Below are 27,514 nucleotides of genomic sequence, written 5' to 3' on the forward strand. Positions count from 1 at the left end.
AGAGCGAGACTCTGTCTCAAAAATAAATAAATAAATAATAAAAGTATGTTACTTGAAAGAAACATGCTGTTTGGAGAGATGGAGGGGCCCGGGTTCAATGAGTAGCTACAATGAATTACTAAGTAGATGAATACATGGATGTATGTACCCGAGCCTCCCTGAGGTCCAGGACATGGTGGCATTCACATGGCAAAAGGTGGGACTGTGTCTCAGTGGGCACTTAGAAGATGGCCAACAAATGGATTCTTATCACCCGCCCTGTCTTCTTCATCTGTCTCACCACCGTAGGCAGGCAATGAGTAATGAAATGGCAAATGTAATTAGTGAATTCTGTTTTGTGGGGAGGGGACACTGAGGTTTTAAGGAATAACCAGTTTCTGTGAGACCAGGATCATTTTCTGAGCATTTATTAATCAGAGGTAGATGAGCAGGCTCAGTCTAGGGGAGTAATTGCCAACAAACACTTTGGGAAGGCTGGGGCCATGGCTCTGCCAGGGATCTGCGTCTCCAGGGCATCATTTGAGTCCTGCCTTCTCAAAGTACTTGTGACAAGCAGACGTGATTGCAGCCACGAACACGATGAACTCGCTGAAGTCCACCTGGGCGTCTCCATTAGCGTCCAGGTCCTTGAGCAATTTATCCACGGCGTCCTTGTCCTTTCCACTCTAGAGGAGAGAGAGGCCCAAGGTCAGCAGTGAGGCCCTGTGCAGGGCCTCAGCCTCCACCAAGCACCACTGCTGGGCAGGAGCAGGGCCAGCTGTGCATAGCAGACACATGGCGTTCCTGGCCTTCACTTGTGAGCTGCCTTCAGCTATCTGGCATGACATGAACTAACTTGTAATGTTATTAGAGCCAATTGGAATTGTGTTGTGCTCTGCGAGAGGGAGTTTCATTTTTAGTTTTGCAGGGGGTTGTCTTTGGATTTGTAATGTGCTTTTACAGTGATGGCTGTTCTCAGGAAATGCATCCAGTCTTTGCTCTACTTTTTTGTGCACTGCTAACGTCATGGGCATCCCATCTCATGCTGGCACTGAACTAGCTGCTTACACATGAACTCCTCAACACCACCAGGCACGGCAGAGGCATCGCCCTGTTACAGATGAAGACGATAAGGCCCAGAGGGCCCAAGGGGCCTGCCCTGAGGTCGGTCACACAGGGAGCCAGGGAAAGCCAGGGTTGAGCCCCAGGTGTGGAGCGAGCACAGAGCACCCTGAGCCCTGTTACTCCTCTCTGCTTGGGCACCCTGGCTTGGAGTCCCAAGCTTTTAGGTCTTCTTTGAGAAGGCCAGGCCAGCAGGGCTCTCAGAGCCTGCCCATGTGATGGTAAAGCATTCTCACTATGGGACCAAGCGGGACCAGGATGCAGATCTGAACAGCAGCAGCAGGGGTGCTGATGACCCAGCCCTGGGCCAGAGAGCCCTGTGTCCAGGTGGAAAAAAACACAATTAAAATTAGTAGAAACAGACCAAGACACAACTGTGTGCATGAAAACCTTAGTGACGGCATGGTTTGCAATAGCAAAAGTAAGGCAGGGAAGTACAAATTCAATAGCAAACAAATAGTGGTTTGGCCATGTCACAATACCCTGCGGCCATTTCAAGTGATGTTTACGAAGTTTGTAGCCAGTCACCTCGTATTTACAAAGCTCCAACTGTGGGGCACTGGGCTGGGCATGGAGCAGATAAGGCCACAAGGCCAGCCCAGCCCTGCCCTCAGGCAGACATTGTTCTCTGACTCTGACTCCAGCTTTGCTAGGCTTCAGCAGCATCCAGAGGGAGGGCTGAGAAGGACACCTGGGGCCTCCTCAAGGTGATTTTTTTTTTTTTTTGAGACAGAGTCTTGCTCTGTCGCCCAGGCTGGAGTGCAGTGGCGCAATCTTGGCTCACTGCAAGCTTCGCCTCCCGGGTTCACACCATTCTCCTGCCCCAGCCTCCCGAGTAGCTGGGACTACAGGCGCCTGCTACAATGCCCGGCTAATTTTTTGTATTTTTAGTAGAGACGGGGTTTCACCATGTTAGCCAGGATGGTCTCGATCTCCTGACCTCGTGATCCGCCCATCTCGGCCTCCCAAAGTGCTGGGATTACAGGTATGAGCCACCGCGCCCGGCCTCCCCGAGGTGATTCTAGTGTAACACAGGTTTGAGGACCCCCAGCTTAGCCATTGCTTCTCAAAGTGTGTTCCCAGGACACCTGTGCTTCCCCACACCCCAGTGTCTTGGATCAAAGTCCTCATGGGTTCAATTCTCATCCTTTGATGATTATCAGAACACCCTGAGCCCCAAGCCCAAGTTCCCAGGATGGGGCTGGGGTGTTTAATGAACATCAGAGTTTGAGAATTTATGCTGTAATGTTAAGCTCACAAAGAAATTAAACTGCATATAAATCCCACTCACAGCAACGTTCACATGGGGAAAAGACTGGAAGGGAGAAGAAGAGTCTGTATTCCAGGAGGGATTTCTTCCCTCCATATTTATCTGTTTTTACATTTTCTACCAAAAACAGAACTTTACTTTTAAAAGATATCTTTACAGAATTTACATTTAGAAAATAGAACGAGGCCAGGTGTTGGGGCTCACGCCTCTAATCACAGCACTTTGAGATGCTGAGGTGGATGCATTGCCTGAGCCCAGGAGTTTGAGACCAGCCTGGGCAACATGGTGAGACCTTGTCTCTAAAAACAAATACAAAAATTAGCCGGCTGTGGTGACATGCACCTGTAGTCCCAGCTACTCGGGAGGCTGAGGTGGGAGGATCACCTGAGCCCAGGGAGGTTGAGGCTGCAGTGAGCCGTGATCCTGCCACTGCACTCCAGCCTGGGTGACAGAGTGACACCTTGAAAAAAAGAAAGAAAGAAAAGAAAAGAAAAGAAGCAATATTCTGAAGTGTTCCATGTCTTTGTAGTGATTCTAGGGCTGAAAATGTCAGGCTTTCATTTTCGATTATCAGCATCCATGTGGGTCAGCCCCTTAGACGGCGGGTCGGCAGAATCTGGTGGGGCCCGAAGGGGAGGGGAAGAAAGGAAGAAAGTGGGGGAGTGAGAAAGAAGGAGAGGACAGGGGTCAAAGAGAAGGGGAAACGGAGAGGGGAGGGCTTCTGTTCAGCCCAGCTGGAGGCTGCCCCGGGTGGAAGGAAGCTGGTCCTGGCTGCCCCGAGGGGCCTTCTGTGAGGCTCAGGCCAGTGGCTCCTCCCCGGCAGGGAGCCCAAGGGAGGTCTGCAGCTCTGCGCAGACAGGTGCCAGGATGGAGCCTCCTCCTGTCCTTCCTGCCAGTCCCACTAATACCAGGGAACAAAGGGCCTGGGGATGGGAGCAGGGAAGGCAGACAAGTGGGAGGTGGAGCTGGGGCGTTTATGGCCAGCAGCCTTGGAGGACAGCCCCGAGGGCTTGAGGGCTTCGCAAACTTGCAAACGGTGGCGGCCCTGGATTGCATTCCGCCCCTGCCCACACTGCACAGGTTTGAGTCCCACTCTCCCACCAGGCCTGTCACAAATACACTGGGGTCAACTCCATGTTTCAAGGATCAAGCTGACCACACCCTCTCCCTGCTCAGATGCTCCGGCGTCCCCTGCCTTGACACCAAGGTGGGTCCGTTCCTTGGCTGGGCTTCTAGGGCATTTCAGGATCTGTCCCTCTTGCCTCTGAGCCCCTTGACTGCTGACCCGACCCCACCCCACCGCAGCTCTGGGCCCTCTGCCTGCCACGCCTTCCCCTTCTTCCCCAGGCCCTGCTGTGTCCAGCACTGCTGGCCTGGGCTCACCTGCAGGAAGCCAGGTAGCTCCTTCTCCATCAGCACCTTGAGCTCCCCCTTGGTCAGGGTCTGCGTGCTGCCCTCGCTGCCTGAATATCGGGAAAAGACGTCTATGATCATGCCCATGGCTGTCTCCAGTTCCGTCATGGTGCTGGATTCAGACCCACCTTCCTCCTGGGGACTGGCAGGGCCGAGAAAATGTCGCACTGGCATCCTCTTGTGCTTTATAAGGCAGCCTCATATTGACACAGTGGGTGGGACAGTGGGGTTGGGACATTCAGGAAGTCCTGCCCCTCCCCATTCATGTGTTCAGTTCTGATGAAATGCATCGTTGTGATGACCTTTCTGGAACCTTTCTCCCAGCCAAGGCCCAGGGTGTGGGCTGCCTCCAGGCATCCGCATTTTACAGTGTTCACCTGTGTCTTGGGGCCATCACTGAGCCACAGTGGTGTCCTCATCCCTGGCCCTCCCTGGGTAAGTGGCCACAGGGTGAGTGTGTGAGGAGTGAGTGGTGACTCTGTGGCCCTTTGTGTCAACATCAGAGTGTTCTGGCACCCAGCGTGCTGACACGAGGAGACGTCTGAGAGTGAATTCACACTGGGCGCGTGTGTGAACACAGATCTGCCCCGTCGCCCCTTTCTTAGAACACCCTGTGTCCCTCAGAGGCCCAGCTTCCACCTCAATCTCGCTCACTCCTCCCCTGTGGAGCCAAATGGAAAACTCCCCTTCGTCCGCTGGGAGTTCACTGAAAACCAACGGGCAAAAGGCAGATGAATAGAAGAGCATAACAGATGTATTTGATCGTTATGCGGCACGGCAGCCTTCAAGATGAAGACCCAAGGATCTGGGGGAAACTGTCCATGTTTACAAACATAAACACAGTTCAGCAAAGTATGGAAATATGAGTGGACACAAAAGTAAAGCCGGACGCTCATAAACCAAGAGGAAAACCCGGCCGGACGCTCATAGACCAGGAGGAGAGCCCGGCAGGGCCTGTCGGGTCAGATTCCCTGGGGCCTCTCTGAGCAGTTCTCCTTCCTTCTAGGTGTGGGGCAGGACCCTCTCTGGAATGGAGCTGTGATGACCTACAGTCAAATAAAGCAGGCCAGAGGGTTTCTTTAGGCTGGTTTCTACACAGAAAGGGGAGGGAGTGGAGAACTGGAGTCATATTTCTGGGTTTTATGGCAGGGTTTGGGGAAGCCTCTCAGAGGAGAAGGAGGGGTTGGAGACAGGAGGGTGGGAGCAGGACAGAGAAACTTTTGCTTCTGAGATTTACACGTTGGGGTGTTATTTTTTGAGCCCTGGCACTTACCAAACCCAGAGCAGTCACAGGGCTTAGATAGCACGAAGGCTCCTGGGACCTCTGGGCAGAGTCAGGCACGGTAGCGCACCCCTCCCTATCTCTATAGTGGAGGCCCTCAGAGGGTCTGTGCGTGGGAGGCTGAGAGAGTCCTGGAGAGCACGGAGGTAAGGAGCATGGAGGTAGGGGCCTGTGTTCACATTCTGCCCCAGTCAAAGTAGGCCCACGCTCAAAGGCCTCTCTCTTGGTAGAGATCTTCCAGAAGGTCAGCCTCCAGCAAGTTCCCTAACCTCTCCCAACACAGCCTGCACCAGCACATGGGCCAGGACTGCGGCCGTGGGGCTGTGGCTCCACACAGAAAAACTTTGGTGCACGATGGGAGCAGCAGGTCTCTCAAGAGCTGCCTTTCTCGGAACACACTGCCTCTGCCCAGGTGTCCTGCAGGGGAGGCTCAGAGTGGCCCCACTGGTGACCCCTTGGGGAGCAGGGACAGGTCCATTCTGCTCATTCCTGAGCTGAGAAGTTCCCTCTTGGGATAAGGTTGCACAGCACAGGCCACCATCCTACCACCTCAGCCAGAGGAGCGGGAGAGAGAAGGAGACTCCCTGCCCCAGAGGCAGAGCTCCTCAGGAAGCGCGTTCACTGCGAGATATACATACATATATATACACATATATATGTATATATGTGTGTGTGTATATGTGTGTGTGTGTGTGTGTGTATATATATATATATATATTTTTTTTTTTTGGAGACGGAGTCTCGCTCTGTCGCCTGGGCTGGAGTGTAGTGGGTGGATCTCAGCTCACTGCAAGCTCTGCCTCCCAGGTTCACGCCATTCTCCTGCCTCAGCCTCCCAAGTAGCTGGGACTACAGGCACCTGCCACCTCGCCTGGCTAGTTTTTTTGTATTTTTTAGTAGAAACAGGGTTTCACCGTGTTAGCCAGGATGGTCTCGATCTCCTGACCTCATGATCCACCCGTCTCGGCCTCCCAAAATGCTGGGATTACAGGCTTGAGCCACCACGCCGGCCATATTTTTTTTTTTTTGAGACGGAGTCTCGCTCTGTTGCCCAGGCTGGAGTGCAGTGGTGTGATCTCAGCTCACTGCAACTTCCACCTTTTGGGTTCAAGCGATTTTCCAGCCTCAGCCTCCCGAGTAGCTGGGACTACAGGCATGTACCACCACACCAAGCTAATTTTTTTGTATTTTTAGTAGAGACAGGGTTTCACCATGTTGGCCAGTCTGGTCATCACTTTGTTTTAAAATTTTTATCTATTTATTTATATTTATTTATTTTTTGAGACGGAGTCTCGCTCTATCACCCAGGCTGGAGTGCAGTGGCGCCATCTTGGCTCACTAAATGTCATGCACGTCCATGTGAAGAGACCACCAAAGAGGCTTTGTGTGAGCAACATGGCTGTTTATTTCACCTGGGAGCAGGCGGGCTGAGTCCGAAAAGAGAGTCAGTGAAGGGAGATAAGGGTGGGGTTGTTTTACAGGATTTGGGTAGGTAAAGGAAAATTCCAGTCAAAGGGGGCTTGTTCTCTGGCGGGCAGGAGTGGGGGTCACAAGGTGCTCAGTGGGAGAGCTTTTTGAGCCAGGATGAGCCAGGGACAAGATAATGTCATCGCTTAAGGCAAGGACCGGCCATTTTCACGTCTTTTGTGGTGGAATGTCATCAGTTAAGGCGGGGCAGGGCATTTGCACTTCTTTTGTGATTCTTCAATTACTTCAGGCCATCTGGGTGTATATGTGCAAGTCACAAGGGATGCGATGGCTTGGCTTGGGCTCAGAGGCCTGACACTGCGATCCCTGCCTCCCGGTTCAAGTGATTCTCCTGCTTCAGCCTCCTGAGTAGCTGGGATTATAGGCATGCACCACCTCACCCAGCTAATTTTTGTATTTTTAGTAAAGATGGGGTTTCATCATTGTTGGCCAGGCTCGTCTTGAACTCCTAACCTCAAGTGATCTGCCCACCTCGGCCTCCCAAAGTGCTGGAATTACAGGCATAAGCCACCGTGCCCGGCCCCATTTATTTATTTTTAGAGACAATGTCTTGCTTTCTCACCCAGGTTGGAGTGCAGTGGCACAATCACGGCTCACCATAGCCTCCAACTCCTGGGCTTACGTGATCCTCCCAACTCAGCCTCTCCAGTAGCTGGGACTACAGGGGCACTCCACCATGCCTGACCACTCACTTTAATCTTTCACCGCTGTGGGAGGAAGGATCAGGACATCCATCAGGTGGAAACTGCTGCACCCCCTGACCTGTTCAGGCCACTGGAGTGTCACCAGACCACCAGGGCTGCCCCTGCTGGAGTAACTCACCTGGGTAACTCTGAGGACAAGCCCCCTTGGAGACTCTTCTCTCAGGAGGGAGGCAGCATTTTCCAAGAAAGGGTTCAACTCAGACCTCTGAGTCAGAGGACCAGTTAAAGAGAAAATTATTCTGACTTTATTCAGGCATGTTGCTGTAGGGGTCATGATGATTGCCATGTGGGGGAGTTGCCCTTGAGGCAGCTGGGAGTGGCTCACGCCTGTAATCCCAGCAATTTGGGAGGCCAAGGCAGGTGGATCACTTGACAGGAGTTCGAGACCAGCCTGGCCAACGTGCGAAACCCCATCTCTACTAAAAGTACAAAAATTAGCCAGGCATGGTGGCGCGCACCTGTAATCCCAGCTACTCGGGAGGCTGAGGTAGGAGAATTGCTTGAGCCTGGGAAGTGGAGGTTGCAATGAGCTGAGATCGTACCACTGCACTCCATCCTGGGCTACAGTGAGACTCTGTCTCAAAAAAAAAAAAAAAAAGTCAGATGAAGAGCTCGAACCACAAGTTTCCACATTGTTAACCAGGGTAAAGAGCAACCGCTGATGGGAAGGGGCCCAGCAGTCAGCCCCCGGGAACGCTAGGATGTGGCCCTGTTTTGGCAAGGCTGCCCTACTGCCACGGAGATGGGCAGGCAGGAGACATCCCCAGTCAGTAGGCCCCAGGTAGGGATCAGGAGGTTTCAGGAAGACACAAGTTATGCAGTGGGGCAGGTGAGGCTCGGCCTGCCAAGCCTGTCCTGAGTGTCATGGGAACAGCTCTGGAAGTGACTCCTCTGTCCTCTGGAATCTGGACCAGATGGGGCCTTCTCCGGATGTCTGAGCTCAACAGATACGACAGCCACTCGAGTGTGGCCCCAGGTCCAGCACCAGGCCAAGCAGGTGGGGGCCATAAGTTGATCCGAGCTCTCCAGTCCCAGCGCTGGGCTGGGGGATGCATGATGCGCCAGGCTGGGATCCTGGTATCAGGGAGTCATCAGCCACAGAGGGCACCATGTGCACGGAGGATGTGGTGAAGGAGAGGTGACTGGGGAGGTCCACCTCCTGGCAGGGAGGCCAGGAGGAGGGCGGGGCCTGTGCTGGGGGGTGGAGGGACCCATGCCTGGGAAGGGCACCGGGAGAGGGAAGTGGGAGTGGAGTGGGAGGCGGGCTTGGAGGAGTTGATGCCTTTGGGATGTGGGACAGTGAGAAACAAGGCACAAAGAACCAGTGTTCCGGGGAATCAAGAAGTTGGGATGGGCAGCATGGGTCCAGGGTGGAGATGGGCTGGAGGGGGAGGAGGGCACCACCCAAGGAAGGCGCCCCAGGCTGGCCCCACAGAGGCTTAATCCTGTAGTTCTGGGCCTTGCAGCGCCAGCCACACGTCTGAGGTCCTGGGTGATTTTAAGAACTAGCTGTTGCCGGGCCGCATCCCGGCAGAGCTGCCCCTTTCAGTGGCCAGACTGGCCCAGCGCCTTCCAGGTGATCCTGTTGTGCCAGGTCAATGGTCTGGAGGGTTTTCAGGGGCAAGATGCACCGTCATGTTTGCCCTTTTGAGGCCTACATGGCCGCTGGTGTGAGAGGCAGACGCGCAGGGTGAGAAGGCTGTGCACGGTGAGAAGGCAGTGAGGGGCTGCGGGGTGAGGAGCCCCCAGCCATGTGCAATTCAGGGTCCCTGCAGCACCCGCCCGAGGACACTGGGAGCTGGTGGAAGCCTTGGCAGGAGCAGTAAACTGAAGCAGGAGGAGGGGCCTCACTCATCACCTGATGTGATCTCCATGCTTTGCAGAAGGGGAAACCGAGGCTCAGAGCAAGGAGCTTGCTCAGCAAGCCCAGGCTCCTCCACCCTGCCCACGTTTCCTGCACTGCACTGGATCAAACCGGTTTGATCCTTGATAATGCCTCAGACAAATATTTGAAGAAGGAGGAGGCTGAGAGAGGGGAGGAAATCAGTTTCTCAGGGACAGGATGGACACAAGTGTCCTGCATCAGGTAGCTGTGAGGGCAGGGGTGGCATCTCACCTGAGGGACACAGCTCCTGGGGAGGGCCACAGAGACCCTGACAGTCTCATCTCACAGGCCTCTTTCTCCAGGCTAGAAACCAATGACTCATCTCTCAGGCTCTCTAGCAGCCAGTAGGGCCCACACACCACAGTTCTGGTCAAACGTTTCCCTGAGGGCTACGGAGCCTGGCCTTGCCGAATACAGGAAGAGGCCCTCAGCCCTCTGCTTTCTTCCTGCACGAATCCTGGGCGTGATCTCCCTCCGCTACCTGCAGCCATGTGGAGACGCTGTCGGGATTCTTGTTGCTGGTGACTATTTCCAACGGGTTGTATTTGTTTTTTTTTAGGGGCTGTGGAACAGATCACCACAAACTGGGGAGCCAAAAACACCAGCAACGGCTCCCTCTCCGTTCTGGAGCCGAGAAGGCAGAAATCAGGATTGATTCCTTCCTGGTGGAGGGGCCTGGGCTTGCTGACCAAGGCGTCATCAGGATTGGTTCCTTCTGGGGCCTGAGAGCAGGACTCTGTTCCCTGCCCGTCCCCAGCTCTGGTGACTGGTGGCGTTCCTCGGTCTGTGGCCCTGCACTCCAATCTCTGCCTCTGTTGTCACTTGGCCCCCCATGTGTCTCTGTGTCTCAGAAGGACACAAGTCATATTGAATTAAGGACCCTCCCTACCCCAGCGTGACCCCGTTTTAACTAAGTACATTCACAATGATCTGATTTGCAAAGAAGGCTGGATTCTGAGGTCCTGGGAAGGACATGAATTTTGGGGGATGCCGTTCACCTCAGTACAGTGGCGCAGAGCTCGGGGACACCACCCAGCTGCTTGACGGTGAGTAGCCTGCCATTGTAGAAAGGCAGAGGTTGACTTTAGTTTGGTCCCTGGCTTTGTCCTTTGTTTGTTCTGTGACACCTCGGACAAGTTTTGTGACCCAACTGTCAGTTTCCTAGGAACTAGTGACAATGATCAGAGATAGGGGGACTCAAGGGTGCGTAAAGTACAGGATGAACTGCAGCGGAGCGTGTGAGGCGCCTGGCAGGTGTCGGCCACCCAGCGGCGCTCGAAACACCTGCTGCTCCTTCCTTCCTTGTTCCCAGCTGCCTTCTCTGCTGGGCGCTCTTTGGAGAGGAGCTGTGACTGGTTCATCCTGACCCTCGAGGAGCTACTCATTCAGTCGAGGACATTGAGAAGCAGCAGACGGTGACAGTGCAATGTGACAGTGGTATGCTGTGGGAGCCCCATGGAGCAGCTACCCAGGCAGGAAGGTCAGGGAGGCTTCCTGGAGGAGGTGGTGCTTTAGATGAAACTTGAAGGAGCCGAAGGTGTTTGCTAGACAAAGGGGCTTACTTGGACGAATGGTCTTCAGAGCATGGTCCCAGTAAGGAAGGAGCCCGCTACTACTCCTGCTGCCCTCCTCCCCGCACCTTGCTTAGTTGACAAGACAGGAGGAAAGAGAGAAAGCAAAAAGTTAGGGAAAAAAACCAGAAGTAAGATAAATAGCCAGAAGACCTTGGCACCACCACCTGGCCCTAGTAGTTTAAAAAAGTAATAATAATATCAACCCCTGACTTAAACGACTTGTGTTATCTGTCAATTCCAGACATTGTATGAAAAAGCATTGCAAAACTTTCTGTTCTGTTAGCTGATGCATGTAGCCCCCAGTCACGTTCCCCATGCTTGCTCGATTTATCACAACCCTTTCACATGGACCTCTTAGAGTTGTAAGCCCTGAAAAGGGCCAAACATTTCTTTTTCAGGGAGCTCAGCTCTTAAGACACAAGCCTGCCGTTGCTCCCGGCTGAATAAACCTCTTCCTTCTTTAATCCGGTGTCTGAGGAGTTTTGTCTGCAGCTCGTCCTGCTACAACAGAACAGCAGGACCAGCATCCCCTGAGCTAGAATAACCCTGAGGCAGGGCATCCACTGCAGGGAAGGCTGGGAGAGGGGTCAGAGAAACCTGTCAGGGGATTCTGATGTGCTCTCCAGCCTCAGGACATTCTCAGCAGGAGTGACAGGGACTGGAACCAAGGACTGGAGCTGGGACAGAGTGTGGCACATCTGCAGAGCCTGCAGCAAGGGCAGAAGCTGCGGGATAGGGAGGCAGCTCCATGTGGCAGGAGTCGGGGATGTGGCTGATGGGGGCCAAAGAGCAGGATGAGGAATTTAGATATTTCTGAAAGCTGGAAGTCTGTGATTCTGCACCCCTGGGAGCTGCTGTAGAGTGGCTTTGGTGATGGACACGAAATATGAAATACTGGCAAAGCCTCAACAGAAAGAAAAAGCCCGTCTTCTTCAAGGAGAGGCAGCAGGTTGCATAGTATCTTCCAGCCACCTTGTTGGGCCAGGGTTCCATGTTCCACAGACCCCCAGATCTGGGGGTCCCCACTATTCCTACCCTCTCCTCACCCAAGGCCCTCCTCAAGGCCACACTGTCATCTCTGTTGAGCTGATTTCTGAGAGAGTGCCAGAAAACCCATGGCAATCTGGGGAGACTGGGTCCAAGTCCAGGACTGCCCACGGCGGAGGGCACTCTGCTTCGAAGCACAGGGGACTTGGAGCACCTTCCCGCATATCCTGGCCCAGGCCTGGCAGACACCCATCTAACACGCTGACATCCTTCAGGCCAGTGCAGTGGCTCATGCCTATAATCCCAACAATTTGAGAGGCTGAAGCAGGAGGATGGCTTCAGCCCGGGAGATCAAGACCAGCTCTGGGCAACATAGCAAGACCTTGTCTCTACAAAAAAATTAAAAACAAAAATGCTTCAAATGTCTTTCCTCATCAGATCCCTCTGGCATGGACATGAATTCCTCCCTGTGACCTCCATTTTAAGTAGAAGCACAGGGACATCTCAAGTGTCCCGGTGGTGGCAGGAACGGGGCCCCTGCCTGTGAGCACAGGGCTGGCTGGTGCAGGGTACCGGCCTCAGGGGAGCAGCCTGTCCAGTCCCTGGGTCACTGACTTGCTGAGTGACACTGGGGCCCGTTCCTTCCTCTAGGGCCCCTTTCTTCATCTGTAAAATGAGGGATTCAGATGAGATCACCTCCAGGACTCTGAACCCACAGAGCCCACATTCTCACACCAAGGTGCCCAGATTCCTAGGCATACACAGTACATGCTGGTACATTAGAATACCAGGGGCTTTAAAACATTTCTATTTAGACTAAGAAACTCACATGGGAAGAAAACAGGAGCCTTGTGAAAACACAGCGTCTCCATCTCCCAGACCCATCCAGCCAGTTCCTGGAGAGAGAGCCCTTCCCACCCCCGAGTGGCCATGCGCACTGGGGGTCCTGACCCGGGTGAGGCAGTCTCCATGGTCAGCTCCCCTGGCTGAGTCTTGAGTCCCCACAAAGGGAAGGCCTGTTGGAGAACATGGAGGAGGAGGAGCTGAGAGGAGGGAGAGAGGCTGGGTCCTGCGGCCTGTGGAGGTCCTGTGAAGTCTGCAGTCAGCACGCTCCCCATTCACTGCCTCTGCCCTTGCAGTGAGTCTCCCAGTGCTGCCAAGGCCAACACCCTAGGGTGGGGTTGCAGGGCCCAGGCCTGGAGCAGAGGACGGGGTCTGAGTCTGGCTCTGCCATGTGCTGGCTGGGGACCCCTCTGAGCTCAGTTTTCTCATCTGTAAAATGGATGGGGTGCACATGCTCCTACCCCAAGGGTTGTTGTGAGGCTGGACAGTGCCCATCCGGTGGTCGCCCATTGGCAGCTGCGATGATGAATTTTATTATCTATCCACTCAGCTAGGCTATTGGCCCTGTTGTTTGTTCAAACTCTCATCTAGATGCTGCTGTGAAGATATTTTTGGGTGTCATTAGTATTTAATTAGTGGACTTTGAATAAAACAGATGACCCTCCATAGTGTGGGTGGGCCTCATTCAATCCATTGAAACTGAGGTTTCCAGAAGGAATTCTGCCTCCAGAACACAATACAGAAAGCCTGACTCAGTTTCCAGCCCGCACCATGTGAACTCAAGCCTGTGATATCAGCTATTCCCCGAGTCTCAGGCCTGCCAGCCTGCCCTACGAGTCTGGACTTGTCAGTCCTCACAATCACATGAGCCAATCGCTTAAAAATCAATCAGTCAAGCAATATGTTAAAATAAGCTACCAATGTTCAAAAATAAGGTTACACACACACACACACACACACAATAGGACTCCTAACATGGAAATCAGATGATGTGACTGGGCAGCCGTTCCTGCCAGGGCGGAACAGCCAAGCCCCCTGCTCCCCCTCACCTGAGGTTGGGCTACCCCAGGCATGTGAGTTTTTCCAAGCTCCCGTCTGGCTCCGGGTTCAGTTTAGTAAACACTTGGTTGGAAACACTCCCGCTAGGTGCTGGGGATACTGGGGAGAGTGTGGCCCGTGCCCTGGAGGAGGTGCTGTGGCATCCTGGTGGGGACCAACCCGCCAGCCCACGGTGCAGGCGAGAGAGGTGGGGCAGGGAGGAGTAGGGCGAAGCCTGCGGGTGTGCAAGCCCCCTGCCTCCTCCTTCCCTTGGGAAGACCCCAGAGCCACAGCCTGGCCATCCTGTTCACAGGAAAGCTGGGTTGGAGAAGCTGGCTTGGGTCTGGGACCAGAAGGGGGCTCACGGGTCCTACTGCCTGGAATTGGTCTATGAGGTGCAGCCACTCCCAGCCCTGCCAGCTCAGGAAAGAGGAGCTGTTTCCCCAAATCTCAGCCTCAGCAGGTGCCCGCTGTCTCCTGAAGTGGCGGGAGAGCAGGGGAGTCTCTCGTCCTTGTGAGTGGAGCAGCGGTTTGTTCTGGAACCGGCGGTCTTAAGGGGAGCCCGCGCACAGCCATGCTGGCATCTGCCTCATGGGGGGCTGTGAAGACCCGGAATAAAGTGCATGAGACATTTTCCCTCAGCCAGCACCTGTGATCGCGACACCGTGGCACCTGTCCTGGAGGTGTGCAGACGGGGACTGCTGCTGAGCAACCCGGCCCGGCCCCTCTTGCTTTAGACGGACTCCCGGAAATGAGACTTAAGGTGAAGCACCTGAATGCTTACGTGTTTTACCTTTAACCTTTATTTCTAAAAATGTGTGGCCAGGCACGGTGGCTCACGCCTGTAATCCTAGCACTTTGGGAGGCCGAGGTGGGCAGATCACCTGAGGTCCGGGGTTCAAGGTGACTTTCTTGAACATGGTGAAACCCCGTCTCTACTAAAAATACAAATATTAGCCGGGCATGGTGGTAGGCGCCTGTAATCCCAGCTACTCGGGAGGCTGAGGCAAGAGAATCACTTGAGCCCGGGAGTTGGAGGTTGCAGTGAGCAGAGATCGAGCCACTGCATTCCAGCCTGGGTGACAGAGTGACACTCTGTCTCAAAAAAAAAAAGAAAATTGTATAACATTACTTTTTAAATTTTTTAGAGACAGAGTCTCACTCTGCTGCCCAGGCTGGAGTGCAGTGGTGTGATCATAGCTCACTGCAGCCTCAAACTCCTGGGCTCAAGTCTTCCTCCTGCTTCAGCCTCCTGAGTAGTGGGGACTAATTTTTTTAAAATTCTTTTTGTAGAGACGGGGTCTTGCTATGTTTCCCAGGCTGGTCTTGAACTCCTCGGCTCAAGCAAACCTCACAAAGCACAGGGATTACAGGCCTGAACCACCACACCTGGCCTAATATTACTTTTATTAGTTTTTTAAACACTATGAAGTATAAATAACTAAACAAAAAAACAGAGCCTAATCTTGCTACTCAGATACATTTTGTTGACATTAGCAACTAAATAAAGAGGCTGTCAAGCAGGTTTAGAAAATTTAAGCGAGATTAGAAGAGCACCTGATGAAACAGAAACCCTCACCCGACCCAGGCCCAGCCCTCAGTCTGGGGCAACTACTAACAGTTGCTGTGGTTTCTTCCAGAAGAACGTTGCCACATACCCTGGCTTGAAGGAGTCGGCACTGGTGTGTGCAGCAGTGAGAAGGCGCGCATCTTCCTTCCTAGGCTCACGGGCACCGTGGCCACTGTCCTGCTCTGTCACAGCTTGCCTTTCCACCCGAGCCCTCCCAGCACGCTTTCCACTTCAGTCCAGCAAGGTGGTCTCGTCCTTCTTGTTCTGCTCCCTTTGGTGAGGGCCTCCCTCTCTACCAGCGCCGGCCCTGCCAGCGGCCTGGGAGCTCTGCAAAGGCCAAGGGTGAGTCCAACCCACCTCTGAATGCCTGGAGCCCAGCCCAGGACAGGGGCCCCTTTCCTGGAGCTGTGGGTGGTATGTGGGCAGGGCTGGGAGAGGAGAGACAGAGGGTGGAGGACTGGAGGGGTCAGGGTCAAGGTGAGGGTCAGCATCCTGCCAAACTCTGCTGCCCACAACAGATCTGGGGTGCTCTCTGCAACGAGGTGAGGAGAGCTGGCTGGTGTGAGTCATGATTAAGTGTTTCCCAGGTGCATGGGTAGTTAAGGTTTATTTAAAACCAACCAAGCCGCCAACCAAATCTCTGCCCCACTGCTCCCCACCCCAGCCCTCCTGCCCCAGCCGCAAGCACCCTGCTGCCATCATGTTACATGGCATGGCTCCATTGTCACCCGGCTTAAGGAGAATGTTTCCCGCAGGTTGTAAGTGGACAACTTTATCCACCTAGTCCTAGTGTGTGAGAAGTTTTGAAATGAGTGTTCACGTACTAGATTGCATGAAATGCCTTTTCTGTGTCTAATGAGACCTTCATGTGTTTTTCTTTCTCCACTGACCTGCCAGTGAGGTGCATTATCTTAGTGGACTCATTCAGGCTCAGCAGCCGTGACAGAGACCTTATGGCATTTACTTTTTCTGTTTTGTTTTGAGACAGACTGTCACTCTGTCGCCCAGGCTGGAGTGCAGTGGCGCCATCTTGGCTCACTGCCACCTCTGCCTCCCACATTCAAGCAATTCTCCTGCCTCAGCCTCCTGAGTAGCTGGGGTTACAGGTGCATGCCACCACACCCAGCTAATTTTTGTATTTTTATTTGTAGTAGAGACGGGGTTTCACTATGGTGGCCAGGCTGGTCTTGAACTCCTGACCTCAGGTGATCCACCCGCCCCGGCCTCCCAAAGTGCTGGGATTACAGGCATGAGCCACCATGCCCGGCCTTCTTATGGCATTTACTATCTGGCTCCTTAGCAAAAAATGTAATCCCTGATCTAGGGCAAAGTTTTCTCCAATCAGTCCTCCTAGCAGTTCTGGCAGGGATACAGGCAGGGAGTACCATGCCCATCTTACGGGTGGGGAGAGAGATTCAGAAAGGCCTGGTGCCTTCCCCACAGCTGTGCAGCTCACAGATGCAGAGACACAATGGGAACGTATCTTCTGCTCACCTCCCTCCACCCGCACCAAGGCCAGAGCAAAGAAATGCAAAGAACACTGCCCAGCTGCCCCACAGCCCCTGAACACTTGGTTTTATGAGCTCTGGATGGCAGCTGGGAATGTCTTCTTTTAACAAGGGCTCCCCTCTTCCAGCCACAGTTGTTGGACCTCTCAGGAGGTGTGGGCTGGCAGCATCCTGAGAATAATGAAAAAGTTGGGAAATGATGGTCCTTGGATTGGCCACTGATGAGACTGGTGCCTTCTCCAGTAACGACGACCTGTAGGATGAGTTCTCCAAAGGGACCTTTGTGGAGTCTGAGTAGCACATCAAACATCCCCCCCACCCCCCGCCAAAAGGCTGTCCACCACGTGTCCCCCAGACTGCACACGGATAAGGGTTCTGAAGTCCCCATCTGTTATCATCTGTGCTCAGGCAGAGCCTTGAGAGGACTGCTGCCTGTGATCCGGGTGGGGCGAGAAAGGATCCACAGTGAGCCTGGGCTTCTGTGAGCTTGACTAAGAAACAGCACGACCATCCTTTGGTCATGAACTGCACCTGCCTGCACACCTCCACGCCGCAGGCGCACCTGCTGACTGCACTCGGGGCAGCCTGCTGAATGGCGGCGAGGCCTCTCCACCTTCAGCAGAGGGCTGCACAGGGGTTGGGGGCAGCCAGCAGGGGGAGCCCTTGCACCCAGGGCACTGACGCCCCTCGGGGAGGACAGAACTTGGCCTCCTTTTTGTGGAAGCTTTTCAGGCCAGCTCCCCGGAGGCCCTGGGGGAAAGGCTCATGGGTCAGGGCTCATAAACCATCATCATCCAACATGTAACTTCAGAACAAACCGGACTGCCCCAGGAGGGAGAGGGCCCCAAGAGGCCGCAGAAGGCTTGGCGGACTGAAGTGTGGGGAAAGCTGTGTGAGGGGAGCCTAAGCTGGCTGGGGTGCCCTAGAACTTGAAGTTCAGGACTCTGGGGGAAAGCAGGGAGAGGGCTGGGGGTTTGCGGGGGCGGCATTTGGGGTCGTGGTTGGAATGTTCCCAAAGGAAATGTTCTAGAAATGAAGTGTCAATGCGGGTGCACTTCTGGCTGCTGGCTTCATCGAATTAAGTTGGGGATGGGGTTATGGGAACTGGCTGACGCTAGAGAAGGGACTCTGCAAGGTGCAGAGGGAGGCAAGGACCTGCAGGCGGAGCTGCAGGGGCCACCCCGCCTGCTGCCTGCAGCTGCGCCACCTGCATCCCGTCTGTCCTGCAGCACCAGGTCAGGCCGGTCAGTCGGTGCAGCTGTCCACATCACACATGGTCACACACAGAAAGACACCCTCCCTTCAGCTACTTCTGCAGTTACCCTATTTCTCTGCCACGTTACAGTAGAACTTCTCCAAAGAATGCTTCATGTTTTCTCTCTCCACTTTTACCATGGTTCAGCTGCAGTAGTGTCCCAGTCAGGGGATTCAACACGGGCAAAGGCCCTGGGGCCACACCACATGCTTGCCATGGCCAGGAAACAGCAAAGCAGCCAGGTGGCCAGGAGTGAAGGAGCACCGAGAAACTGGACTGGGGGGCCGCAGAAGCCTGCCCACTCTGCACTTTGTGGTCTGGGGCCCAGACTTCAATTCCATTCTAAGGGCCAAACACTGGAGTGACAGCTGAATTCTCAACCATAGAAGCCAAAGTTAGTGAAATAGTATGTTAATGACACCAAGAGAAACTACTTGCCAACCTAAAATTATATACCCAGCAAAATTATCTTTCAAGAAAGGGAGGAAACAAACCTGAGGAAGACAATAGGACTGGTTTGTCAGAGTGCAATGACTCAAGGGACTACATTGAGGAACTCTTCATTCTTCCATGTCTCAGAGCATATGTGCAACCATGACTGTGGGAATTAAGAAACACAGAAAAATGTGTCTGACTTACAGGACACGGAACAAATAATAAGACTGATGGGCACACCCTGACCCAAGTCCAGGATGCCTTTGAATACCCAAGAATTATGTTGTAATATGACATAATCAAGGAGGAGAAAGATCAGATATCCATTTCATCTGTAGAGCAATCTTCATCCAGTTGAAGTCTCGGGGCATCTCTGGAACGCAGGAATCTTCTGCTAATGAGACCCTTCGTCCCAATGCAGGACCTACTTGGAAGTGCTAGTGTGGCTGGACCATACAACGCAATTCCAAGTTTCTGAGAGAGCCTCAGCTACCAGGTCTTCAAGGTGCTACCTCAAGGAGCAAGGCTACAACTGCCCAAGAGGTGGCTGCTTACTTTCTATGAATCTGAGTCCAACGAAATGTCAAGGTTACAAGGAAACTCAAGAGAAAACACAGTGCAAATCTATCATTTTATGGTGGCCCCCAAAGAGATGGCCACAGGGTGAGTAATCAGCACAGCCAGGAATGAAACTGCCTTCCTGACCCCGGTCCACACCTTGTGTGCTGTCCGCTGTCTGGTGTACAGCGGGGTTGGGGCTCTTCCTCCGCAAGTGTGTTCCCTTCCTCTAGGCTCATACACAGGATATTGCCCTTGACTCCTAAGATGAAAAGTTCACGAACTTAGCTCTTACCATCATGGCACCCAAGATCCAAATTGCCTTCATCAAAGGAGTCAGGCATGATGAGGAAACATACAAATGTAGAGGGCTGGGCCTCAGCTGTTCTCTGCTAACAGGATGGGGTTAGATTGGAACCTTTTTATTTTTTTATTTTTTGAGATGGAGTCGCGCTCTGTCGCCCAAGCTGGAGTGCAGTGGCACGATCTCGGCTCACTGCAAGCTCCACCTCCTGGGTTCACATCATTCTCCTGCCTCAGTCTCCTGAGTAGCTGGGACTACAGGCGCTTGCCACCATGCCTGGCTAATTTTTTGTATTTTTAGTATAGATGGGGTTTCACTGTGTTAGCCATCATGGTCTCGATCTCCTGACCTCGTGATCTGCCCACATTGGCCTCCCAAAGTGCTGGGATTACAGGCGTGAGCCACTGCACCCAGCCAGATCAGAACCTTCTGCATACCCTCCCTTCCCCTGCCCACATCCCCACATGGCTTAAATCATGTAACACATGATCTGTGACCCCTCAGGGAAGGAGCCTTGTCTATTCCCTGGCTGGGCAGACACCACCCACCCTAGGCTTTGCTCACGCTCAGCACTTCTCACCCATAGGCAGGGGCTGCTAAGTGGCCATCTCACCCACTAGGGTGCAAACCCTCTGAAGGCAGCAGCTGTGCAAGAGGATGGCTGTCATGTCTACTCCAGGCCTGGCACATGTTAAGTCTTCAGTACCTATTCAAAGAATACTTGAACAAACGAATCAATGACTCCATTGCCAAGGAGCCAACTGCTCCTTGGTGTCCCAAGGACCTAGTACATCGCCAGCAAAACACACTGGATGAATACATCAACAAAGAAGTGAATCCATTCTATGACATCCACTGGTTGGTGTCCAGAAGACATCTGGAACATGGGACATGAGCAGAGGGTGGATGCCTGCATTCAGGCCTCCGAATCTCACTCAGCCTGAGCGACACCTCACACCTCGTCAAAGAGGGTCTGTCATGGAACATTCTATGAGGCCAGAAACTCAGTCCCAAGCTTGCTGCTGCAGCCCTCTCTCGAGTGGTCAGCATTCTGAACCATTGTTTTGAAAACCATCACGACCGATGTGCCTGCTGGGGGTCGAGGAGGCAGACAGCGCACCAGGAGCTACTGATGTTGTCACAGAGCTTTGGCACCAGTTGAATTCTTCCAGGCAAGGTTCTGAGGCTTGTTTTCTGTTTTCAGTTGAAGTTTCCTCACCTGAACAATGGGGATAATAAAATGACCTCTGATATTTGTGAAAATTAGATAAGGTATGTTAAGTGCCTAATCCCAAGTGGATTCTTGTCATACAGGTTTTTGTTTTCTCATTTTCACAGCCTCAGTGTCCTGACACTGGCGGGAGCTTAGGAAATTGGGCTGGGAGGTAACAGAGGCAATAGGCCAGTGCCAAATATTTCCCTCCTGGCCCCTTTGTGTGGTCTTCAACTTCTACCATTACTTGGACTTCTACTCCTTCCATCCCACTGACATCCTATAGAACGATGTTCCTCTTTATGAGTTTGCTAAAGCAAATTTAACAATCCCAGGGATAATTTTTTAAAAAAAGGAAATGTATTTACCTGTAAGCATGTTTGCCTTACCTGAGACACAGACTCAAAGACAGGTCTCCGGAAGAATCTCATTCCCCACCGCCCTATTTCCACCCACTGGTGGCCTCTGCAGGCCACACTAGGCCCCTGGCCTGTTTCGTGTTCCCTGTGCTTGGGGTGCTGTTTGTGTAGCTGTGCCCATGCTTCCTGCTCAGGGCAAGAGTCAGGGGGTCTGAGGGGACTCCTCCCTAAGTCCTCCCACCAAACAGAGTAAGCACCTCTTTGCCTATGAAAGTCCTTGTTTACATCTGCAGTCCCAAATGAATTTCTATTAATAGAGCCACCCTTCACTTTCAAAAGTGGCCCAGTTTGTTTGACAAATGGTACTAAATAGGTGTTCAGGTCCCGAGCCTCAGAACTGTTGCTGAATCCTCTCATGTCCACAGGCAGGCCCCACCTTCCCAACGCAGTCCACACCCGCCACCACCCACAGAGTTTGTGCTCCACTATCCATGTCACCTCCCACTCCCCGCGCCGCCTCCCACTCCCCGCGCCGCCTCCCACTCCCCGCGCCGCCTCCCACTCCCCGCGCCGCCTCCCACTCCCCACGCTGCCCCCTGCTCTTGTCCTTGTCTCCCACTATCAGGCCTGAGCACGGCAGCCACCTCTTCACAGATGGTCAGCTCCCATCACTCCTCTGCTGGCAACCCCCTACCAGCTTCGCATCCAGCCACTTCTCCCTCTGACCTCAGTGCCCACCACTTCCTCCCTTCCCACTGGGGCTTCATGCTGTTCCTCTCCTTTTTACCCTGCTTGATTCCTGTGCCTAGAAGACTCTTTCCCTAGACACCCATGTATATTCCACACATCAGCCTTCACTCAAATGTCGTATCAGACATGTCACCTGACCATGCAAATCAACTAGAAACCCCACACCCGATCCCCCAGTGCCATTTTTTCCCCCACAGAACTTACACTATCTAATATGGGTACATATCATTTTTTTCCTGCTTTCTTCATTTAGGGGTTATCTAACAAATACTTACGCAGCACTTACTATGGCCAGATAGAATACTAAGCATCTTATGTATAACAGATCCAACTTTTTTTTTCTATTAGAGACAGGGTCTCACCATGTTGCCCAGGCTGATCTCAAACTCCTGGCCTCAAGCAATCCCCCTGCTCAGGCCTCCCAAAGAATTGGGATTACTGGCACAAGCCACCGTGCCTGGCCCTCAGATCCAATTTTACAAGCCCTCTGTTCAGTCAGGTAGCCTCAGCCTCTGTAGGTGCTCAATGTATGTGATGAATCAAAGACCAGCACTGCGAACACTGTACTGTAATTATGTTTTCAGACCTGTCTCAACCCACTAGATAGTCTGTCCAAGAAAGTCCTAGCGCCTGGCATAGTGGGGAGCTCTGTGGTCACAGGGGATACTAGTTGCCTGAATGGACTTCAGCTCTCCTAAGGCTGGGGCCAGACCCCATGGCTTCATGAGGCACCCGCTTCTTACCCTAGGTCTGCTTTCTTCCCCTTCTGCAGCTCAAACCCTATCCTGGGCTACAGGCTTTGAACAACTCCTAAGTCAGAAGCAATTCACCTCCATTTGACAGTGACCACTATCAAGGAGAAACTCATTTTGAAAAATGTTTATTTATCTTACCTTTTCCTGGCCAAGTCCATTGCTTTGGTCATCTGCACAAAGAGTTTAAAAACTGGCTTTCAGCATTTGTTTTTCCAAGCAAACGAACTTTATCACAACAAGGCAGAACTCTGATTTTAGTCTCTGTGGAATCTGGGCTCTAATGACCTAGGCTAGTCATCATCTAAGCCTGAAATGACTGTTTGGGACCCCCATGGCCAGCCTGAAGCTTTCCTTCCTCCGCCACTCTGGGCCCCTAAACAGGTCACATGCATTTGTGGCAGAGACTGAATTTTAACAAAGTTTACCTCAAAGTCAGCAAACACATGTACCTAGAACTCATCCCAATTGTAGGTTGCTCACCAGACAGGTTACACGATGTGCACCAGTTAACATGCCATAGGAAAATTACATTCCAGGAGAAAGCAAAATGCTATAAAAACAACAACAACAACAAAACACCACGCAAAACAGCTCTCTTCCTTTGATCTGATGGTCTGTAGAGGTTCTCAAGTCCATACACTGCCACTCTTCAAGACCAACCGTCCACTGGGCCTTCTCAATCTCATCCAAAGTCGCATTTACAACCTTGACTGGGGCTTGGGTTCTTGATGCGGCAGCTGCAATCATGTAGTGTCTTCTCTCTTGCAGAACTCTAACCTCAAGTCTCTCATGAATCCCCAAATTCCAGGAAGCATAAAAAAATTGCAAAGCACACGGTATGTATACTTCCAAACTTTGAAAATACAGTAAGATCACAGTAACAAATATTACCACGCAGCAGTGTACGTACCGTATAGGCCATATTCCTTTACGTGGGACGTTAATGAAAAGCTGTCTTTTCCAAACTGAATGCACCTATTAATCAAAAAATACACCTGACCATCTAATGCTGAAGTCATCCGCCAGGATGGTACTGGAAATTGAGTGGCTAACGTGGAGAAAACGCAGGCAGAAAAACAGGGGAGACAAAACGAAAGGCTCTCTTGGTATGAGCCTGTCCAAACAGCCAGGAATCCTTATTAGGTGAACACAGTTCGTCAGTTGGCCACCTAAAGTACAAGTGGGAGAAATTCATCATCACAACATAAATTTTGAGCTTGATATTCCCGTATCCGGGAGTCAAACAAACCCAACCACCTGTGCACAATGCTACCACCTGCAGGAAGGTCATCGCAAACGCTCCAATCTCATAACAACATTCACACTTTTCCAGCAAGTACCTCCGCTTCACACCTCTCTCCCCCACCTACTGACAGAGCAGGTCTACGTCCTGCAAATACTTTAAGTTGTCATGACTCTTTACAACAACATATCAAATTATTTTCTCTAATTACCTATGAAAAAAAGAATGAAACCAACTCGGCGGAGAGAGTGGCACGGCTCTGCGCTCCCCTCCCTGCCTGCCCAGCGCCTTCCACGCGGGACACTCCCCGCCGGACTCGGCTCCTCCCCGCGCGGCCCCGCCGCCTCAGTAGCACTCGCAGCCGGCGATCCGCTGGTGCAGCTCCACGATCCTTCTGCCCATCCGCGCCGCCTCCGCGGCCTTCCTCTCCGCCTCGGCGCACAGCCGAGCCACCCGCTCCTCCGCCTCCGCGCGCGGGTTGGGTGCAGGGGCCCGGGCGCCCCGCTCCTCCGCCTCCACCTCGCTCTTGATGGCGTCCAGCAGGCTCTGGATCTCCAGCAGCTTCCTGCGGGCCCGCCAATGCGCCCGGGCGCGCTCGCGCTCCAGGGAGGCCAGGTCCTCGCGGCCGGCGCGGGGCGCCGGGCTCAGCGGGCTGCCCGGGTCCTCGCGGGGCTCCCGCGCCTCGTCCGCGTCCACAGGCCGCATCACGCCGCCACCTCTTCCAGCCCGCGGGCCACGGCGGGGCTGCCCACCAGCACCGAGCGCGGAAGCCTCGCTGTCACCAACGAAAGGACTAGCAACAGGTTACCCCAACTTTTCGCAGCGAGGACGGCGTCCAAAATGGGATAACAGCCGTCGGCCGGGCCGCTGCCACTGCGGCCCTTTTACGACACCCGGGGTTCTTTACCGCCACGCAGCGAGCGAGAACCGCATTCGGGGATCCCGCCTCGGCGGCCCTGCGCGCGCAGGCGCACGCGCACTCGCGCATCCGCGTACCCCCGCACGCATGCGCACCCCACGTCCCCGCCCGCACTAGGGCCGCTGCTCCCTGGGTATTGGTTCTAGGGCCACACTGCTGGAAGATTGAAGTCGACTTCACGTTAGTTTAAGGAAATAGCTGACGCTGATAACCGTGTCCCAAGCCCTGCTCTAAGTTCCCAACATTCTAAATCATAAACACCCAGTCGGGGCGCGTGGCTTACGCCTATAATCCCAGCACTTCGGGAGGCTGAAGTGAGAGGATCGCTTGAGCTCAGGAGTTCCACACCGGCCTGGGCAAGAAGGGGAAAAGTCCCACAAAAGAACACAAGAAATTAGCTGGGCGTGGTGGCGTGCGCCTGTAGTCCCAGCCACTTGAGAGGCTGAGCCGGGAGGATTGCTTAAGCCCAGGAGGTCGAGACTGCAGTGAGCTCTGAAAGCCTGATCCTGCCACTGCACCCCAGCCCAGTGACAGAGCGAGACCCTATCTCAAAATAAATAAATAAAAATAATAACCGAATTCAGTGGTCCCGTTAGAATATTTCAGGCTCCGCGGAGACAGGTCCTCACAGCGTCGGGATTTGCCCCCAGCCAGGGCCTGGGCTCCCTCTTGCCTCGGGTAGATGCTCCTGGAACACAGAGCTGCGGCCTAGGTGCTGATGCTGACAGCTGTGACCCAGCCTCCCCCTGCTTTTTTCCAAAAGGTATAAGCTTCACTCTGCCTGGGATTTTGGGTGTGAGTGGGAGTCTGGCTTTACCCACCGTGGGCACCCCAAGGCCAAAGTGGGTCTGATTCACTGCTGTTTCCTCAGTCCTGCCAGGCTCTGAATATGTCCTTATTCAGAGCATATTTGGGCTGCCAGGCTCTGAATATGTCCGTATGAATCATTCTGGAAGATTTCTTTCTTCACTGGACTGTATAAGCGCCTCTGCTCTGTTTCCTCACAGCTCGAAATGGGCTTGGCATACAGCAGGAGCCCAGTAAATGTTGCTTTAATGCATTTCCCAAGAGATCTTTATTAAGCACCCACTGCATGTCATTGTGTCTAGGTTCATTCACTGTATACTTCTAGCAGAAAATTAAGGGGACCCTCCAAGCTTGATGGCCAGGGGTCACTCTCAGCTCCTACAAGTCACTCTCTGGTCCTTACAGGTGGCCCTCTCCATCTTCAAAGCCAGTAAGAGCATGTCGGATCCTTCTTATCCTTCCAGGCTCTTTGTCATCCCCTTCTGCTCCCAGCTGGAGAAAACTCTGCTTTTAAGGGGCTCACCATGGTCCAAATATGTGAGTCCCCCCCAAGATTCATATGTTGCAAAGCAATCCCCAATGTAATGATATTAGGGGGTGGGGTCTTTGGGAGGTGATGTGGTCATGAAGGCTCAGCTTTCATGAATGGGATTAGCACCCTCATAAAACAACTCCAGAGGGCCACCTTACCCCTTCTGCCATGGGAGGTTACAGCAAAAAGATGGACTTCTGTGAACCAGAAGTGGGCCCTCACCAGACACCAAACCTTCTGGCACATGATCTTGTACTGCTCAGCCTTCAGAACTCAGAAAATACATTTCTGTTATTTAGAAGACACCCAATTTCTGGTATTCTGTTAGAGCAGCCTGAACGGACTAAGATAGGGCTTATGTGATTGTGTAACAGGATTGATTCCATGTTAAAGGACAATTTTGCTTGCTCAATTATAATTACTACTTTGCTTAAGTTTTAGACTATGCTAAAAACAGCCTCAGGACCTTCAGCACTGATCAACAATCCTGGGTGTGGGCTGACTGACGGTTTTCACCCAGAGAGTGAAGATCTTGGAGGAGCCGTCTTAAATTCTGCCCACCACAGGCTCCCAGGAATCCTAATGTCACGATCTCACTGCAGCCAATGTGACAAACACAGCAGTTATTAAGTCTAGAGAGCTAAACACACCTCAAAAAGAATTGTCTCTTGGTATGAGTGGAATGGAATAAAATACATGGAAACTCACAAAAGTTTCGAGGTGAACACATTAGCAAAAATGCTCTAGTTTGAATGGAAAGAGACTGCAACTGTTCAAAGTGTCAAAGGACTTCTAGACTCCCAATCTTTCCACCAGCAGAAGCAGGTTCAGTAGCCCACATTGGTGCATTTTAAAATGCACTTTTCAGAAGTGTGACAGAGAAAGAAGGATGTGTGCAGGCCAGTGTGTGGGGCGCAATGGCAAACTGCAGCTCCTAAACTAAGAAAGACTTTCATATCTTTAAAAAAGAGAAGGAGAAATAGGAATATGTGATAGAGACTGTATGTGGCCCACAAAGCCTATTTACTGTTTAGATCTTTACAGAAAATGTTTGCCAACTCCTGTGCTGCTATGCCACTTCTAGGTTGCAGAACCAAAGCCTTACATTCCCTAGCCTTAAAGTAGAGGACCTGGCAATGTTGACTCCACCGAGTTTCAAAATGGCTATGTGACTACTATTTCACCCCTTCATTCTTCCCTTGCCAATGGGCCTTATCCTGTCCCTGTCTCATCACTGTATGTTGGGTCTAAGTGGACAATAACTTGTCTTTTCAAAAAGTTCATAAGCTTCTAGACCAGTAAAAGCCATATTAGGACCTGATGTGGCTCACAAGATCCTAGACTTCTTGCTTGAGGCTGTGATTGGAAGAAACTAGGAGGGGGGTCCTTAGATGGGGGTGGGCAAATTTTACATGAATAATGGGGGCAGTGGGCACAGATCGTGGTAGGTAGTATAAGTGACCCCAATTCCCCACCCCTTCCTGCATCCGTGTTCTTTGCCTCGTGTCTTGCTTTGGCCAATGAGAGGTTCACAGAGAGGACACAAGCACAGGTTTGAAACAGGCTTTCGCAGTTGGGCTCGCTTTCCTCTGCGTCTCTGCCTTCACTATGAGAAGAACAGGCTGGGTCACCTCACTGGTCTTGGGAAGATGGTGAGAGAAACAGAGAACCAAGCTGCCCTGGACAGGCCTAGCCTAGACCAGGTGGTCCACAGATCATTA

The 27,514-nt window shown here is 52.7% G+C and overlaps 2 protein-coding genes across 2 annotated transcripts; both read right to left on the bottom strand.

The window, feature by feature from the left end:
• Positions 1-391: 391 nt before the first annotated feature.
• S100P (S100 calcium binding protein P) lies at positions 392-3,989 on the bottom strand. The gene is made up of 2 exons (XM_033213689.1): positions 3,755-3,989; positions 392-665 (listed from the first exon to the last, which is right to left on the bottom strand). The coding sequence occupies exons 1-2, from the start codon at positions 3,956-3,958 to the stop codon at positions 516-518; spliced, it is 354 nt and encodes a 117-aa protein (XP_033069580.1). The 5' UTR covers positions 3,959-3,989; the 3' UTR covers positions 392-515.
• Positions 3,990-22,401: 18,412 nt separating this feature from the next.
• On the bottom strand, positions 22,402-24,696 carry LOC117085107 (putative MORF4 family-associated protein 1-like protein UPP). Its single transcript, XM_033213691.1, has 2 exons — positions 23,747-24,696; positions 22,402-23,461 (listed from the first exon to the last, which is right to left on the bottom strand). Exon 1 carries the CDS (start codon positions 24,238-24,240, stop codon positions 23,881-23,883), a length of 360 nt encoding a protein of 119 aa, XP_033069582.1. The 5' UTR covers positions 24,241-24,696; the 3' UTR covers positions 22,402-23,461; positions 23,747-23,880.
• Between the last annotated feature and the right edge of the window lie 2,818 nt (positions 24,697-27,514).

This window comes from Trachypithecus francoisi, unplaced genomic scaffold (genome assembly GCF_009764315.1).
Source record: "Trachypithecus francoisi isolate TF-2019V2 unplaced genomic scaffold, Tfra_2.0 Lachesis_group1, whole genome shotgun sequence".
NCBI lineage: Eukaryota > Metazoa > Chordata > Mammalia > Primates > Cercopithecidae > Trachypithecus > Trachypithecus francoisi.